The 18,478-nt window shown below is 42.8% G+C and overlaps 1 protein-coding gene across 1 annotated transcript in view; it reads left to right on the plus strand.

Moving 5' to 3' along the window:
- Positions 1 to 18,109, plus strand: part of GFOD1 (Gfo/Idh/MocA-like oxidoreductase domain containing 1) — a gene marked incomplete at both ends in the record, with an annotated part of 63,963 nt that extends 45,854 nt beyond the window's left edge. The window contains one exon of the mRNA XM_080611649.1: positions 17,190 to 18,109. Within this exon, the coding sequence (XP_080467775.1) occupies positions 17,190 to 18,109 (920 nt within the window). The remainder of the gene's footprint in view (positions 1 to 17,189) is intronic.
- Between the last annotated feature and the right edge of the window lie 369 nt (positions 18,110 to 18,478).

Genomic DNA, 18,478 nt, shown 5'->3' on the forward strand with positions numbered 1-18,478 from the left:
ACAGGCTGCACAGTTCAGAAAAAGGATTTTTGAAACAAAACACATTTGCAATGGACAAAACCTCACTTAAGGAATCTAAATATCCAAGCAGCATACAAAATGCATGCAGTATTTTTTGCAGCACATGTAAGAAATCCCTGAAGATCAAGTAGCTTTTTGTCTTTTGGTAATCTGAGCTTCTGGAGATGTGAGCAGCCTCTGCTCCAGCACCCCTCTAACACTGGCAGCAGGACAGTCTCCCTGTTCAGATCTACCAAGTCATTTCTCTTCCAGGGCAGCAGCGCCAGTGATGCAAGCAGCACTCAATACACAGTGTGGTCCAAAGGTACGCTGGCTGTATTTTCATTGCAGCATTTGGTAGGACTGCTGCAACTCAAACACGTCTTTAGTTTACACTGTTACTTAAAAAAGCTTGCTCTTAGGCTGATAAACCTGGGAAACCAAAATGCTTGTGGTCAGGACAGCTGATGTGGTGCCAGGTACAGCAGCATGAGCATACTGCGTGTGCCTTGAGCCTGGGGCTGGCTGCTGGCCTCTGCTTTTGCCCCAGCCATCCTGCTAGGAGGGCCCTGAGGGCAGGTGCTGGTCTTGTCAAAAGTGGTTTTGGATGATGGTCATGCTTTGATGCTGAATGCCAGGAGGGAGGGTGAGCCTATTGTTTCTCCCAGGCCACCATGCTTTTGGCAGGCATAAAAACAGGCAGTCTGCTATTACTAAGATGAATTTGAATTTGGAGGGGAAACTGATTACTGCAGTAGTTCCCTTGAGCAGCTGAGTACCCTGCAGTGCTGTGTTTGTGCCAGGCTTACCTCATGAGAAACAACGATAGTCGTTTTGGCATCTCCCTTCTGGTGCACTGAGTCATGGGGTTGAGCTGCTGATCGGCCTCTCCTCTCCTGTGTTTGGTACTCTGTCCATTTCTGGTTAGGTAAGGTAAATATTAACCCTTAGCTGGAAGCACAGGAATAGAAGGTACATTGCAAATAACCTCTTGCACCCAGTGCCTAGCAGTGTGACTGTCTGGCCCCTTTCCACATGGGCCTGTCACTGCTGATGGGTATAACCACAGCCAGGGGGTGTTTCTGCCATGGTTTTGGGAGACTTTCTGTCTTGTGATCCTCCTCACTCTCTCCACATGCTGGTGTAGAGGAAAATAGCCAGGGGTGACTCTAGCCTGCAGCTAGTATTTCCCTCTGCCTGCATGGCACCCACAGCAAGTGTGTGAATTCAGGAGAACAAGAGGCTAGTGGTTTTTTGCATGCAAAATCCCTGCCCTTAGGCAGTTAGACTAACATTCCTACTATTGAGGTTTGGTCTTTCGCTGCCAGCTAAACAGAAATTGCTTTTAACACAGGAAGCTGAGATATTCCAACAATCTGCTAAGTGCAGATATGGGGGTTTTTTATAAAAAAAGCAGAAATGAGAGCAAAATTGGATGGAAGAGCTGAAAAGATGTCACAATTTCTGCAGGTGCAGAAAGGTTACTAGGGAAGGAAGTGGTTAGGTTCTTGTTGCTTTTGCCACTTTCACAATACCTAGTTCCAAGAGAAATCATGAAACTTCTTGAGACCTCCTTCCTCTGTCTTTGCAATGGGAAGATGGTACCTGCTTGGCTTTGAGTGCAGTGCTTTGAGATCCGTGAGTGAACTGTGGTCTGTAACGGACCTGTGGCTGCTTTCTGTAATTACCTGTTGGTTATCCTTGTTTCTACAAAAGGATAATATGACTCCCCATTTCTTCTGTGGCAGGTACAGGTAAAGACTCTTAAGTTCAGGTGAAAGTAAATGATGACACCGAAGGGGCAAAAAGCATAGCTCTGACATGTCCTATGGAGCTTTCTGTTTGGCATATGGGGATTCTCAGTTCAAGTTTAAATAGGCTGGAGTCATAAATGAAAGGGGAAATAGGAGAGTGGTTTTAATAAATTTCCCCCATTCCTAAGCAGCAACAAACGTACAAATTTGGACTCAGTGCCTTGACACACAAGACCCAAGTAAGCACCCTTGTGTGACTGGCCAAGAGGTGTTCTCTCTGATGGCCCATGAGCTGGATCCTTGCCTGGAGTGTGGAGCAAAGCTCTTGTCTTAAATCTACCCACATGAAGTCACATTTATGTTTCTAACCGGAAACTTCAGACTGAAGCACACTGCAGGTAATAACAGACCTTCCAAGGAACTGTCTGTCTGACCTGCATGGAAATGAGTCCTGGCACAGATGTTGGATGCAGTGTTTTACATATGCAGTTGCAGTGGTGTGGCTTCTAATGTGGCTGGTTATATGGGAATAAAGATGACCTATCCAAATACGCCAAACCATTATAAAGTACTTTTTATTAGTAAAACCATATGTGCTTGGGGATGGGTATGGCACATTTTTAAGTGCATCGTTATGAAATAATGAACTGTGTGTAGACATGGCCTAGGAAAATGAAGAATCCCAGGCTAGCTTTTTCTGTCTTGTACTTCCTGAAGTGTCTTTTGGGTTATTAAAACCCTGGGCTATATTAAATGACTTTAAAGATACAAGCTTGTTATTATGAAGCCACGTGAGATACTGTATGATGTGACTGCAGAGCTATGCAAATTGAAGTAATTTCCATTTGACATATGCACTGTAATTATTGAAAGCTTTTTTCCAAATTTATTTTTTATGTCTGCTGTGGTTAATTCACAATCTCCTTTTAACATTGGCAATGATAATTATTTGCCAAGAGCAAATCCTTGCTGACAAAAATCCATTTTTCTTTAGCCTGCAGCTTTCCTTTTGATTTCATGATGAGGTACTGTTAATCAGAGGAACCAGTCCTGGCCTCTGAGTATCCAGCAGGGCAAAAGAACACTGCAGTCAGAAAAAGAAATTCAATTAATTAGCCTAAGCTTGTTTCTAGCATCCTAACCCTGAGCCGCCTTAGTCACTGTGTTTGAGTGGTGCTCTGTGAGAAGATCAGTCAGAGTCAGCATCTCAATAGGACTTACACTGAAAACTGTCTGTACCCACTGTGAGATTTCTCCTCAAGACTTCTTGCTCATTCTTCTTCTGCAGGGGCTCCAGGTAGAAAATAGCACATATTTGGAGAAAACAGTGTTACTAGGTTGATGAAAATTGTTCTAGGGCTGTTTTGCATAGGAATCTGAGCCAAATCTGTGACAGAAAAATGTAGTAGTTGAAGGGCTGTAGGCTTCTAGCTGCATACTGTCTTTCAGAAAGAAAGCGATTCTTGCAAACGCCTTATCCTTTGTGCTCCTTTCCTTGGAGATCCGTGTGTTATGCAGCTTCTCAAAGGAAATGTGAGTGTGAGTATTACTGAATGGTAAGTGCAAGAATTACTGACCTACTTTACAGGTATTTTATTCTTCATTGAATCATATATGTACTTGCAAGAGTGTAGGTGGATAAAAAATTACGTTTCTTTCACCCACTGTGGCACAGGTTAAGTGCATGAGATCTCCTGCCCCTTTTAAGTTCCTGCCCTTGGTATATTACTTCAAGTTCTCCTGCGTCTTCAGAGGGATGAGGTCTGAACATAGCCTTTCAATGAGGTCAGAGCAGCTCCCGTAGCAGAAGATGTGGTCTGAAGATGGCACAGTGAGAGGAATTACCCACATTTTCTTCCCAGTCCAAGTATCCAGCATGTGCGTGGTAAAACAAAGCCCATTGTGAACAGGGGCATGTTTTCCATTATGTGCTTGAGGAGCATGTAGTGCAAGAGGGTCCTGGGATTACAATACAAATGCAGCAAAACCAGGCATTGAGGTTGGTGAAGAATATGTCAAATTGAGCTACTCTAATTGACTAGATCCAGTCTACTGAATGTAGCAGTGAAACTTTCCAGAGTTTACTTGTTTTCCAGAAGATTTTCAGTGGTGGGGAAGAGTTCCTACTCTCTATTAAAGCAAGCTGTGGAAAAGTATAGTGAAATATGGCTTCAGCTGCTACTGTGGTGTAGCTGTGTCTTGTCCACTGCACACTTAGCCAGCGTGAGCATGAATGGCATTTTCCAAGAAACCCTTTTGAGAGGATTAGACTGCAGATTGACTGCAGACAGGGCAATCTGGCATCGAGGCAGATTGCACCCAATGAGTTATTGCTGTCTGAGTCAGCTGTTTGGGCTGCTGCTGAGTCCTTGGTTCTTGTGTAAGCTCTGCAGTCTGGGGAGTAATTAATCAAACATTCATCCTTCTATGGACCCCAAGTTGGAGCCAGGGAAGCACAATGTCAGCATCTCATGTAGTTGGAATTGCTGATTCACTTCGATCCATTCTTACCGCTGCTTTACAGAATGGGTTTATGGCTGCTGTTTAGTGGCACTTTGCTCTCACTGACAGGGATAAAATACTACCTGAGAAAGTACACTGATTCTAAGGCTCGGGCCTTTTGGGGGAGGCTTTATAATTTATTTAGATGTTCCTCCAAGAACCTTGGAATTACAAAATAGTTATGGGTGAGAAGTTAATGAAAAGTGCAGTTAGTTCAAACCACAGTTTGCTTGTCATCTCTTCACTGTTGTACCATTGACTGGGTTGCTCAAGAGCCAGACTGATGGCCAGCATGACTACTTTAATTAAATGGTATTACAGCTGAGGGCAAATTTGACCTGAAACTTGCTAAGGCCTGATGCCAACTCGCTGTAGAACTCATTATCAAAATTCGCATTAAAGATGGGAATGAGGCTGGACTAAAGCAACCAGACTCAGTAACATCTAGGATAGAGCTGTGCTGCTCAGTGTTGACTCTGAGAGGTGGGGGTCTTTTATGAGAACATATTTTTGGCTTGACAGCATCCCAACAGAAGTATTTAATTACAATCAGCATTTTAGTCAAACTGGCTTGATTTTATTGTGTGGGCCAAGATAACTTGTTTTCTTCACCTGTGTGTTCTGTGGTTCTTACCCTTGCTGTTCTTGGCAAGACATAAAAACTACTCCTGGTCTGGGCAGAGGACTTAGACCATGAAGCAGAAATAAGAAGCCATGAAGAATCAAGCCATGTTCTCATCTGTAAATAGTCTTAAGCAACTTTTAAGGTGGACAGATGCCATCCTGCAGATCGACCGTTGTGTATATACTTTTGTACTCTCCCAGATCCTGGTGAAATGGCACACCAGAAACAAGCAGATAGAAAAAGCAGCCTTAGGTTGGTCCAGATGACCTACTTTATTTTGACACCTTTTACTGCCCGTTTTTTTCCTCCTCTCTGCTGTGGCCTTTCTTGAGAGTGGTGTGGTTATACCACCCTTTCCAGTCCTGCTGCTGGTGCCACTCAGTGAGCAGAGAGGGGACCTGCTGACACAATGAGTATGAAACCACTGAGAGAACATTCTGCTTCCCAAGACACGTTGTGCAACCTGGTCTTCATCCATCCTTGCATAACTTAAAATTGCTCTGGAAAATCTGGTTCCACTGCTAGGCACAGCATTATTGGCTCTAGTAGGGTTTGCCCAGTAATTATAAATGGATATTTCCAATTTCTGCAGCTGTATACTTGAAGGAGATTGTGATTTATGGTGTGAGCCTGTACACGCAGATGCACAGAGGGACATACAGAGTGTGCATACAGTCACTACTGAATGTAATGATACTGTTCACCTCTAACTGCAATGTACTCATATTTATGTATGTGAAAGGGACTCCCTTTCACGTTCTTTTCTCTGCATCTGTATGCATCTGTTTGTATGTGCTTATATACTAAAGTCAAAATTGTGGGTGCATGGGTGCAGTTTTCAAATGTGTCCAGTTATGTTAGAGCATTCCAGTCCATAGTTGAGTGCTTTGGTGTCCATAGTCAGTACGGTATTTGGGAAGGTGAGTAATGATTTTAGAATTTATTTTAACCACTCAGAAATCAGAAAATTAGGTCAGATGCAAGCTCCATTCATCCAGCACTGCAGGGCTGATACACATTTTCTTCAGCACAGAGAACCTTCAAACTTCACTGGGGAGGAAAAGAAATAGAAATACTCCAGCCGAAAATATTGCAGAGAAATAAGGTTGGGAAAAATGTTTGGAGCACTGTCTGGATTAAGTAGTGAAGCTGATGCTTCAGGTAATCATCATGTAGAAAGGGTTATATTAGAAACTGCAGTGCATCTCACACAGAGAATATCACTGAATGTTTACTGGAGAAAAACAATCCTGAAATACAAAGTGCAGGTAGAGTACAGGGTTTGGTGCTCTGCACAGTGATGCCATGTGAGATACAGACAGGATCTGACATTGCAACTACTAGGGTTGGGTTTGGTTTTTTTTTCTTAGTAAGACTTGGATTTCCTTTCACTTTCCCCATCACTTGGCTGATGAGATGTAATTTTTCAATGTTTATGAAGCTTCTTGAATCCTGTACAAATCTGCCAAAATAATGACTGCATTAATTACTTACCAGCATCAGTCTGATGTTTATCTTTTGTCAGTTTATTATTTAGTACCCCATTACAACTTGCTGGTTTTAATGGGGGTAGAAAGGATAGGCAAGGGAAACATAAAGAAAATTAACTCTAATTATCAGCCATAAATTTATCTGACTCAGTAAGCATAAACAATTCTGCGATGGAAAGGCAAGCTGAAAGAAAATTGAACTGCCTGATTTCCTAATCCTCCCAAAGCCTTTACAACAGCTGGACATTTACTTGTTGTCAGCTAACATGGAAAGAAACATATTTAAATACAGATAATAATGCCTCAGGAGAATAGAGATTGACTGTGGGTTGTGATTGCCCTGTGATTTCATTACTGTGGAAAAGAAAGGTATTATACTGGACTGATGGCGTGCGTTTTGTTCTGGAAGTTGCATAGGAGTAATTGGAACAAATAAAGGACCAAATACAGAGATTTTCACCAAGTTTTTTATTTAATCCTAAAACAAATGAAATCCCATTGAAATGAGTGTTTGCTTGAATAAGGTCTAAGTAGAATGGTTTTCTTTTCTTAGTTTGAGTACCTAGTGAGAGACTTCTAATATTTTTTCTTTCACAGGGAAGTACTTATCAGGGATGTGACCCTACAGTTTTGATGGGGATTTGAAGATAAAAAAAAAATGGAACAGAAATGTGGGAAAGTCGCATAGTGGTCCTATATACTTTTTCCCAAGCGCATAGGAGAGCATGGAAAGCATCCAAGTAGATCAGGGAATGTAAGTCTGAGCATGTTTCAGATGCCGGATGCGATAACCTCAAACTGGGACCCCTGAAGCATTTCCTTGTAGTGTGCAAATAGCTGGTTTGTCAGGATGTATTTGCACCTCCTCTAGATTTCCCAGCAGTTAAAGGTTTTTAAATAGTTAATACTAAGAACTTAATTTACTTCAGTCTCCAGTATTGTTATTTGCATAAATACCTACAGAGAAGAGATCAGAATGACATGCCAGGTGGGATATAAACTAATCATCAAACTCTAGCCTGTGTTAGGAAAGGGCTAGAGAGTTTTGCTTTGCCTTGCGAAGTGTGCTGTCATACACAGAAATTAATGCAAGGTTTGGTTGCTTTCTTTATTCTCAAGCACATTGCCTGTGAATTTAATGATGCAAGTGCTTTATATTCCCAAATCAAAGGCCCCAGCTAGTCAAGCTAACAGAACAAGCAATCAAAAATTCATATGGTTGTATGAGAAAATTTACCTTCAAGTCAGCATGTTCTCAAAATTATATAGGGTACATATGATTTTTGCAGAAGATTCTATATATCATAGAAGATCTCAAGTTGAAAGGGACCCATAAGGATCATCAAATCCAACTTCCTGCTCCTTACAGGACTACTTAAAAACTTATGAAGCAACCCCGAGTCCAACATCAAGCACAAAAGGACTGTGCCTTGAATACAGCTACAGCAGTGTTTATACCTACAGCAGTAGTAACATATGCAAGACATGGCCCCAGTCCATAACCCTAATGACTGCCCCTGTGCAAATAAAAGTTAGTGGCAATAATAATACATAATGAAAATTGATATCGTCATTACAGTCTTCTTTCATCCTCATGAACCATCTTGGTTCTGCTTAGATGGCACATACTTACCTGCAGGCATCATTATAATCTGTTGGAGTCAGCAGGGATTATTTCCCAGCCTAGGCACCACAGCTCAGCAGTTATCTACAAGGAAACCAACATCTCTCGTTCTATTTCAAGACAAACCTGTTCTCTGTTTTTCCATTTCCTCAAATGGTTTTATAGACCGCTAACCCAGCTGAAACCACATCTGTAAGCTCACAGCTTGTGTTGATCTTCTTACTTGTTGAGCCTGCTTGCAGTTCCCGCACCATTTGTGTGAGCTGCTTGTGAGTCATTAACTGGGTGATACCTAAACTGTTGATGGAGATGCTGCTCATATATCACTACAGGGAGCCTGCAGGGTTTCTTTTCATTGTGCAGGTAGTCTTCTGAGTGGACTTTGGTTTAACCTATGGTTACAGGGCAGCCAAGGCAGAGACAGTCACAAATACCTTTTTTTCCATGTTTAGGTTTCCATTCTCAAAGCAGTTACATGGAAAAGAGGTTATATAAGTGAGGATAAACTAGCCTAAAAACTGGAATCATGGTGTGATGCACCAGGGCCAGAATTAGGTGCATGAACTGAGGCCTTTGCTTTGGTGGTGGTGTGTACAATTTGGCACCTGCCTCTTTACTGTATAGAATTTCTCATCTAATATTTGTGGAGTGCATCTCACCCCAGTTGACAATAACGTATAACGGTGCATGTGTTCTTTTGCTTCATAATGTTTCTGATGCAGAGGAAGAGATGCAGGGTTTTTAAAATCCGTATAAGCCATTGATTTACTGTGGCCAAATGAGCTGTTGCTAGTCAGCAGGGCGGTTTACTCCCTGTGTGCATTTGCTGCCTGTTTCAGCTGTGAAGCAAAATATGCTCCTTCAGTCACTGTTATTTTCCTTCACACTTGCAGCAGACTAGGAATACACACATGCCCTGATAATATGAATCAGTTCATGAGCTATGACTCATTATGCTATAGTAACCTGGTTTTTTGCAACAGCTATACATATCTGTGATTAACAAAGATTGCGTTGGCCAATGTTGGAGCTGTGACTAATGCCAATCTTGTTAGGCATTCATCAACCAGATTTATCTCCTTGTCAAAAGTTTTGTTAAATAAGGGTTCCTCAAAGAAACATTGTCTTGCCATCAGTTTTCCCCTGGCAGATGTATTGATTGAAATAAATGTGTTTTTCATGCCACTTCAGGAAGTGAGTGACAGATCATGCACTGAATACGATAAATACAATCATAGTTCTTATTGTCACTGTAATTATCACTATATCACAATATCAACAGTAGCAGCATCTAATAGCAGCAGAGACACCTCTATGCATTAATAAAAACACCCTCGTCCTGTGAAAAGGTCTTCAAATCACCTGAGTAATTGTTTTTATGAGATGGCCCAGAAATAACTCCCAGAGCAGAGCAGCCTTTTATCATCAGGCTTCCCATTCCTCCTGCTAGAAATGTACATATCCATATTTATTTAGACCGTGTTCTGAGAGATTTAAAAGCTTTTATTCACTATGCAGTATGTGATTCACACATCTCCAAACGTAATGCGTCAGAAAATAATAGCCCCATAGAATAGCCTGTCCTGGTATTACATTTCTTTAGCCTGATACACATATAGCTTAACTTGCATGCATATCACTGTTTTAGTGTGGATGCTTTTTATCGTCCCTCTCTCCTGTCCATTCTTTGGGTACTAATGTTCTCTGAAATCTATTTCTCTCTCCTCCATTGTTATTTTTTTTGTCTGCAGAAAAGATGCTAGCAGGGCTCACATGAATACTGGACTGAAAGAGAGCCTTTTAGGATGGGCCTCTGAGGATTGGGGATGTTGCTGATGCTGACTGGGGCTGGCTGTGGCAGGAGTTCCTCTGGGCTGTTTGCACCAGCCCCTTCTATTATCCTTCTTTCCATCTCGTAGCGTTCTTCCTTTCCATTCCCTCTCCTCTGCCCTTCTCCATTTCATCGGCCATCTTCCCACTTTCCTCTGCTCACCCCCTGCTGCTGCCTGCTTGTCTGCAGTAATTCCAGAATATCCCTGTGACTGCCTTTAGTTCCCCTAGGAGCCCCAAGAGGAAAGCAGGACTATCCAGGGCTTCACCTGGATCCTCCCTACACCCAGGTTGCCAGTACCTTCTCATTGCTCCAGCACCCAGACTAGCTTCATAATGAGCACAGTATCTTTCAAGGCCTTACAGCAGTTTCATGATGAGACAGCCAAACAAAAGAAGCACTTTTTGTTGAGACTGCTTGGAAACTGTGCCTGGGGGCCAGGGCATTCCCTGCTTCTAAAATCAAGGTATCCTTATAGTCATCATCTGCAGCTGAGTGGGCAAGGAGCCTTTTGCAGAGTTGTAACTAAAGCATTATTGGTACTGCTCACCAAACAGCATTGCGGTGATTGAAGAATAGATCAGAAAATCATGAGTTATGGTGCCAGTGGCCTACCATGCATGTTGCAGGCTAAAGTGACTATACGATTGCTGCATCTCTGAGTAACTGAAGAACCACCCCAGCTGTCAAAGCTTAAAATAACTGAACAGTGGCTGTATGAGCTACTTCTGCCTTTGAGTTCTGTATTTGCATATAATTTCTGAGAGGCACTCTCAGTGTTGTGTGTCTCTCCTTAGTACATACATGCTAGATGGAATAGCCTTGATCTGGTTTGTTCCAGCTTCATACAGAAGACAGTGCTGAAACAGAAAAAAGTGCCACCTGCTTTCAGGCCTGTGAGCCTCCTCTGTAGTCAAGGGTTCAGTGCAGTTATGGATCAGGTCTCATATTTTCTTCTGGGTTTCTTAGGAAGTCATTAATTTGTTCCGAGTGTTTAAGTATTGTAATGAGTCAGCAAGGTAACTGAGAAGATGTTTGTGAGGTCCTGCCTAAATTACAGCCTCTACCAGAATTCATTTTAATTTTTATGCAAGATAGAAGCAGAAGGACATTTTCTGAAGATCCAGTGGGGTTGCAGTAGTACCATTGGCTAACACAATATCACAAAGCAATCTCTGCCTAGTATGAGAGCATGCAAAATACACAGTTCTGCTGATAGTCAGCTTGTATCAAACATCAGCTTAGCTGTGGGGAGCCACATGATGGCTGCCGGCACCTCGCATGGTTTCTGAGATGGATTCTGTGCAAAACCACGGAGTTGACAATTTGTGTGCATATGTGCAGAGAACAAATTGCTGTATATCAAATATTTAAATGAGAGGCAGCGACTTTTGATTTAAGCCATTTGGTTTGGCTGTGGCTTTTAATATTTCTAAGGAAAGGTCTTTTGTCTGTATGGCCAAAACAACTGTTTCATAGCAAAGTATAGCCTTTTAATGAAACTTGCTACTTCTGGTTTGTTGATTTGACCACATTTATAAAAGCAGCTGTATTTCTTATTTATAAAAGTAACTGAATATCTCAATTTTTCAGTGTTACAATGCTGGGAAAATGTGAATGAGATACTCTTCATTCATATCTTATCAATACTGTTTTGTATTTACAAACCATGTCAGACTGTATTAGGGTGGAAACTGGGACCTAATTGCAACTAGTCATACAGCACGTATCATTGCAACATGTCTTACAAGCCGTGAACAGAACTGAGTGCCAAAGATGATTTCCCTTCTGATTCTGCATAGGATCCAAAGGCAACAACAACAGCTTCAATGGTCAACATCTGAGGAGAAAAATTTGCCTGTATTTATTTATTATAACCATAGTAGAGATAATGTAAATTGCTGTCATTTGGAATGTAATTTTGTATTAGCTTATTCTTTAAAAAAATAAAAACGTGTTTGAAGAAGATACTAAAATCTGATACAAACGTTTGAACTCATCCATTTGAAATACCCTGGTGAACATGGTCTTCCACCACTCCTGTATTTGCTGCAGCTCTCAGACGGTTTCTTGAATGTTGCCAGTTCCTCTTTAGCTTTAGAAATGTAATTTTCTGCTGCCTAATTTAGGTTAGTCCACCAAAACCTCATTTTCCCCTTTCTCTTGCCCCCGTCCTGACCAAGAGTAATAGGTAGTGAGTGCTAACTAATGAATCTTTCTGGTGCCAGTGAAGATTTTGATTATATGCCCAGACTCCAAATAGAGCCTTTTTGATTTTCTTGTGAATAGGAGGAGGAGAAAATATTGGGCCTCATGTCCTGAGCTGAACAGAGGACTGGTCTTACCTCAGTTCAGCAACAGCCACTTCTTTTAATTAGTTGGAGGTTTTTATGTGAAAATGTTTTTGTCCTCATCTGAAACAATCAGAACAGATGGAAAAAAAAGCTGACATTGCAGGTTTTGGAGTTGAAGCCTGTGCTGGTTACAGCGGTGCTGCCCTCCCTGCACTGTGGGCCTAGGAGTTTTGCTTGTTTTCAGGCCATGTAGCACAGGGGTTGTAGAGGGACAAAGAAACTTGGGCTGCTGGTAGCCAAGGAGCTAGAACCGCCTGTAAAATGAAGAGCTGCAAATGCCAGGCATTTCGAACTCGGGAGCTCCTTACTCGTCCCCTGGAATATTTCCCATGGAAATATTGCACATTCTACTACCCAGGCCTGTATCCACTCACCAGTCGCTTCTGCGCTGTCTGGCTTTCGGAATTATCTCCACATCACACAGGCTTCCTTTCTCTGAGGTTTGCAAATATATCACATGACTTCCTGCCAGAAATAATTGCTGTGAAGTGCCTGACAAGCCATTAGGTCCTTGCTACGATTTGACTTTCCAGCATAAGGTGCTAGAGAAACCCTCACCCAAATGAATGGTAGCACCAGTGACAGCACAGAGAATTCCATTTTCTGTTTGTATTTGCTCAGCTGCTTCTAGAGAGTTGGTTAGACATCTGCTTCTTCCAAGGAGTGTTCTTAAATAACCTTCTTAAAATAAAGGCAGATTGGTATCTAAATAGTTAAGGTTTGGCTTGGGTGATACATGCACCCTGGGAGATAAAGAATAGTCAAGATGGGCTACGCAGCCTTTAATCTTCCTTGTGAGGCACTGAGAAGTGAGAAGCCGCTAGTGTTAATAGTGGTTTTGTGATGTGGACCTGCTCTGGAAGCCTTGATTCATTATAAAGAAGAAAAAAGCAGTCATCAGATGTTGCCATCTTTCAGTCTTTAGCACCCAAATGTAGAAGTTAAATTCTCTTGTGTCATTTTGCTCAGACTCATGTCCTTTCACATTTTTAAGGACTGCTAAAGTGAGTTATATGTAAGTCATTGGTCTAGGGATCTGGTCTATCTCATGGATGGACATCCTCCAGCTCTACCATTATTTGTTTTTTTCTGGTTTTTTCCCTTTCCTGTCAGGAGAAGATAAATGAGTTCAGGGCAGCAGACCTAACTGGTCTAAAATGGCTTCCACCTCACGGCACCATGCCTGTGGGCAAGGGCAGCTCACTGATCCCATGGCACAGTGCCTGTTAATGTAGGTTCTTTACAATTCTGGCCTTCTGTGACTGAAGCAGTGGGTCATGGAGTGCATCTCAGACTGAAGTCCTGCCTGACAGCTGTGGGTGGACTTCCGAGAGTCAGCTTCAGGAGCTTTGCTAGGAGGTGCATTGCCCAATTTCAGCTTTGGACTCTGGCTGGCCGGGAGTGAGCCCTCCCCTGTTGCGTGCCAGTCCAGGAAATCCCACGTCACATTACTTGCCACCGGGTTGGCAACACTTTGTCTCGTGGAAGCATAGCCAGGCAAAGAGTCTGGTGTGAAGGTTGTGCATAGGCCTCAAATATAATGCCTTGTACTTATTTTTCTTCTTCATTTTACCTAAGAACTGAAGAGATCAATGTTCAGAAGTTGCCTGATTGGGAGCTGTAGCATTGTAGACCAGATTTTGTGATGCTTGTGGAAGGGGTGTGTATTCATAGAAGCATAGAATAGTCAGGGTTGGAAAGGACCTTAAGATCATCTAGTTCCAACCCCCCTGCCATATTCTTTCATACGATGAGATATATTCAACTCTGTTACTTATCACCATGGACAAATGCATTTCACTTTCTTACTAAGAGAAGCTGACTGCTTTTATGTAATTAGTGAAATTTCTGCTATCTGCTGTGATGCGTTTTGCAAAGATGTGTGAGATGGCAAAACACAGTGGTAGAATGACAAGTGGTAATAATTTATCCTTTCTTAGAGAGTCTTGTACAAAAGTGGACAGGATTAAACCCTAACCAGGAGCAGGGGATCAGTTCCCAGAGAATCCCCCTGCAGCACCTGCAGTCAGAGTACACCTTTTAATGACTGCCAGTGTTGGGAAGGGAGGTTTTCCCTGCACACTGCCCTCTGCTCTGCTGTCGCTGCTTATAGAAGGTGGCTCAAACGGAAGGTGCTTTTTTTCCTTCTCCTTTGAGAAGGGAGCAGAGGAAAGAGAGCAGAAAACAGTGGTGTTTTGATGTGCCTGTTTCTTATTCTAGCTGCATAAACACACCAGCGTATTTCTGTAAATTAAATTAAGCAAACCTTTCATGTTCTCTCCCTGCTTCAAGAAAACTAATGTGGCTGCTTGCAGATTTGCAGCTACAGAGAAGACAAAGATCTCTAGTGTGCACAGACTCAAGTGCTAAGCAGTGTCATGCTGAAAGAACCTGCACGAGCTTTAATAGAATATAAAAGCTTTCTGGGCACCAAGCAAAAACGCGTTTAAATCCCTGACAGGGATGAGAGCACAGCATGTATTATCAGCATACACAGAGACAGGAAGGCTCTCAGAACATTTGCATTTTGGATTTGCTGTAATTAAAAGCTTTCAGTCTTTCCAAAAAGGTTGAAATGGTGGAAGGAGTAAGTATATAACTTCACCTTTTCATTGTCTCCATGCAACTATTTAGAGCTATTCCCTTTTCTCTGCATTAAGTGCTTGACTTATACTGATCCTAATGGCAACATTTCTTGAATGTAAGGGATTCTTGAATGTAAGGGATGTAAGAGAAGCCCATAGGCTTCTCTTTTATGTTTATAATCATAATTTGATACTCAGATTGTGACAGTCCCAAGTGTTTCCTGCCCCACACAGTGAAGGACTGACCCCCACTGTGCACAGCACTGAGCACAGAGCAAAAAGATTGTCCCCAGGCTGCAATTTCTCATTGAAAGCAGATCTTTTTTCTTGCAAGCACATGTGTAGAGCTGTGTATCTTGAGAGATTAGTGCCTGCAGAGACCCCAGATAAAATGTGGCAGGCGTCTGTGAGGCAGAATGATGAAAGCTGAACTGGAGCAGAAAGTGATGCTTGGTGGATCTGTGGTGAAGAGGTCAGATGATGGTGTAATACGCATGTATTCTCTAGGAGGAAAATGACTGTTTCAGGAAGGTTTGGCTGTAGGTAAGTTTTGTCTAAGATTGCCCTTATTTTGAGAACTGATTTGCCAGGCTAAAATCTCTCTGCAAAGAGTCTGTGTAACTCAAGGACTATTATATTAGTGATCTGTATCCAGTGGCATAGCTGGAGCAACCAGTTAGAGGAATATAGGGCAGGTGGAAGAATGCTTTCTCCAGTATCAAACAGGAGCAGAAAAAAATTATTCAGGAGCAGGAAAAGAAGTGCTGTAAGGTTAAAAATGTCAACTCAGTCACCAGTAGCAGTGTGTGAAGATGAGAGAGGAAACTGAGAAGGGAAGACCATGGCCACTGAATAGAGGATCCTGCCTAATACAAGAGGAAAATGAGTACGCCTCTAATTATCTCATTAAGTGGGAGGTAAATAGGAGCAAGTTGAAGGAAGATCTTTCCCTTCTTGGCTGTTAACTAGGTGTGACTGCCACTTCAGTGGTGACAGCCCTCCCTCCAGTTTCAGATACTCAAATAGCAGCAGACAAAGACTAGGAATAGGCAGTGTGGATAAGCTGGTTACTGAATGTTTGGACTGTGACCCCCTTCTTCTTCCAGTCAGACTGTTAAATATTCATGTAAGTGGGCTCAGACAGATCTGTGCCATCTGTCTGTATTTATATGACTTCATCCAAACAGCTCCAAAACATGTAAAATTTTATCCTCATAACAGCTCTTTAAAGAAGAAGGGATTTCTCACCTATCTGAAGGGAAAAGGAATCAAAACACAGAGCGATTTAACAAGTAACTAGATTTATTCATCTGAGCTCCAGCAGACAGGATTCAAATTCAGCTTTTCTAAGTGCCAGGCCCAGCTATAGCCTGAGGCTCTCAGGGCAGAGATTTTATTTATGCTATAAGGAGTTTTATAGCTCACCTAATGTTGCTCATTAAGCAGGTATGCAACTAAAAAGGAAACTGGAGACTCTGCCACTATATGTGTGTATGGGTACAGAATGAAGGTATTTGATGAGGAGAAATAAATAAAAAAAACATTTTTCAGTCATCTCAGCCTGCACTGCATTGAGTTGCACACCTTGATGGCCAGATAAAACAGGAGCATTGTGCCAGCTTCAGTAAACAGTGTGCCCATATGGGCAATTCTGTGAGGGAACAGATTGTCACAGCTAGGTTTGACCTGGTTTAGAGCAATCGTGGCTCTCCCTTGGCACCATGGATGTGCTGTTGACATTTCAGCAGAGCTGCTTCAAAAAATGAAAGAGTGCCACTGTCAGAATAGCATCAACTTTTATAAATGAGAAGCAATTTCTACATTTAAATCAAGCAACAAGCCCAGTGCTTTTCCTTCTCTCCAGTCAGAGCCACTTAAAGAGTCTGAGTGGGAAAGATCCACTGAATGGAACAAGTCCACTGAGAAGACAAGCCCAGGCTTCAATGTCTACTATGTTAAGTTACTGTATACATGGTGGTGTGTTACTCATGCCTCAGGGAATTCAATCTGAAGCTCAGATTCAGTTCTCAGAAGTCCAGGCACAGGCAGGTTATCACAGAAGAGGTGTGTGTGAGCTGGCTGACTGGGGGTGGATGGTTCTGTACCTGCTTCCAGCAGGTGACATATGGGGGGTAACAGCCCGCCCCACCTTAGCTTAATTTCTTAGCTGTCCAGGCCCTCAACTTTGTGCCCTTTTTAGACAGGAGTGCATTTTGAAAATAAAAAGGGATAGTGTGGTGAAGAAACGTCTGTGTGCATTTTGGAAACGCACCAGAGGGGTTCTTTGTGCCGTTAACACAACATTGAAATGTTTACTTCTTTCAAGGATCTCTCTCCTTGGCTTAGTGTTGGAGAATAGCCTTGGGCTTTCAGCTTACTCAACCATGTAGTTTTGTTGATTTATTTTTTTTAACTGTTTTTCAGGCATTGGAAAAAATGTCATCTGTGACCGAACGGCAACTCCCCTGGATGCCTTTAGGATGATGACCGCGGCTCATTATTACCCAAAGCTCATGAGCATCATGGGGAATGTGTTGCGCTTCCTGCCTGCATTCGTGAAGATGAAGCAGCTGATTCAGGAGGGTTACGTAGGGGAGCTGCTGGTGTGCGAAGTGCAGGTTCACAGCGGGAGCCTGCTAGGCAAGAAGTACAACTGGAGCTGTGATGACCTGATGGGAGGTGGAGGCTTGCACTCTGTTGGCACCTATATCATCGACCTCCTGACCTTCCTCACCAGCCAGAAGGCTGTGAAAGTGCACGGGTTGCTCAAGACCTTTGTGAAGCAGACAGACCACATCAAGGGGATACGGCAGATCACCAGCGACGACTTCTGTACGTTTCAGATGGTGTTGGAAGGTGGCGTGTGCTGCACTGTGACGCTCAACTTCAACGTCCCAGGGGAGTTCAAACAAGACATTATTGTGGTGGGTTCGGCAGGGCGGCTGATTGTAATAGGCACTGATCTCTATGGACAGAGCAACAGCTCTCCTCAGCAGGAGCTCCTTCTAAAGGACTCCACACCAGTCAGCAACTCCTTACTTCCGGAGAAAGCCTTCAGTGACATCCCATCCCCCTACCTCCGGGGCACCATTAAGATGGTTCAAGCTGTCAGGCAGGCATTTGAGGATCAGGATGACAGGAGGACCTGGGACGGGAGGCCCCTGACGATGGCTGCCACTTTTGACGACTGTCTGTATGCCCTCTGTGTTGTGGACACCATTAAGAAGTCCAACCAGTTGGGGGAGTGGCAGAACATTTCAATCATGACCGAGGAGCCGGAACTGAGCCCGGCATATTTAATCAGCGAAGCCATGCGGAAGAGCAGGATGTCTCTGTACTGCTAGCTCCTCTCTGCTCCTAGGAAAGAATAGGAACCAGACAGCTCTTGAAGGAAATGGTAATTTAGCCCCTGTGAAGGGTTTGGGCATTTGAGAAACAGCTGAGGATACAGGAGAAGGAAATACAGTGTGTGGATCAACTAAATCTGTTGGTGGCTAAATGCCAAAGTGATACGGTCCTCTGAAATGCCCCAAAACAGATAGGAGACTGAAGAGCTGACATAACGTAACTGTTTTGATAACAGTATTAGCTGGCTGATGGGAAAGAGATATCATGGACTCATCTCCTGCTTGCAGGTGCTTTAGATTATCCAATTGTGTTTACTGTGAAAGGTTGGGAAGATCCTTTTAGATTTTCCTTACCTACCAGAGGGC

The sequence above is a fragment of the Psittacula echo genome (assembly GCF_963264785.1).
Source record: "Psittacula echo genome assembly, chromosome: 2".
Classification (NCBI taxonomy): Eukaryota; Metazoa; Chordata; class Aves; order Psittaciformes; family Psittacidae; genus Psittacula; species Psittacula echo.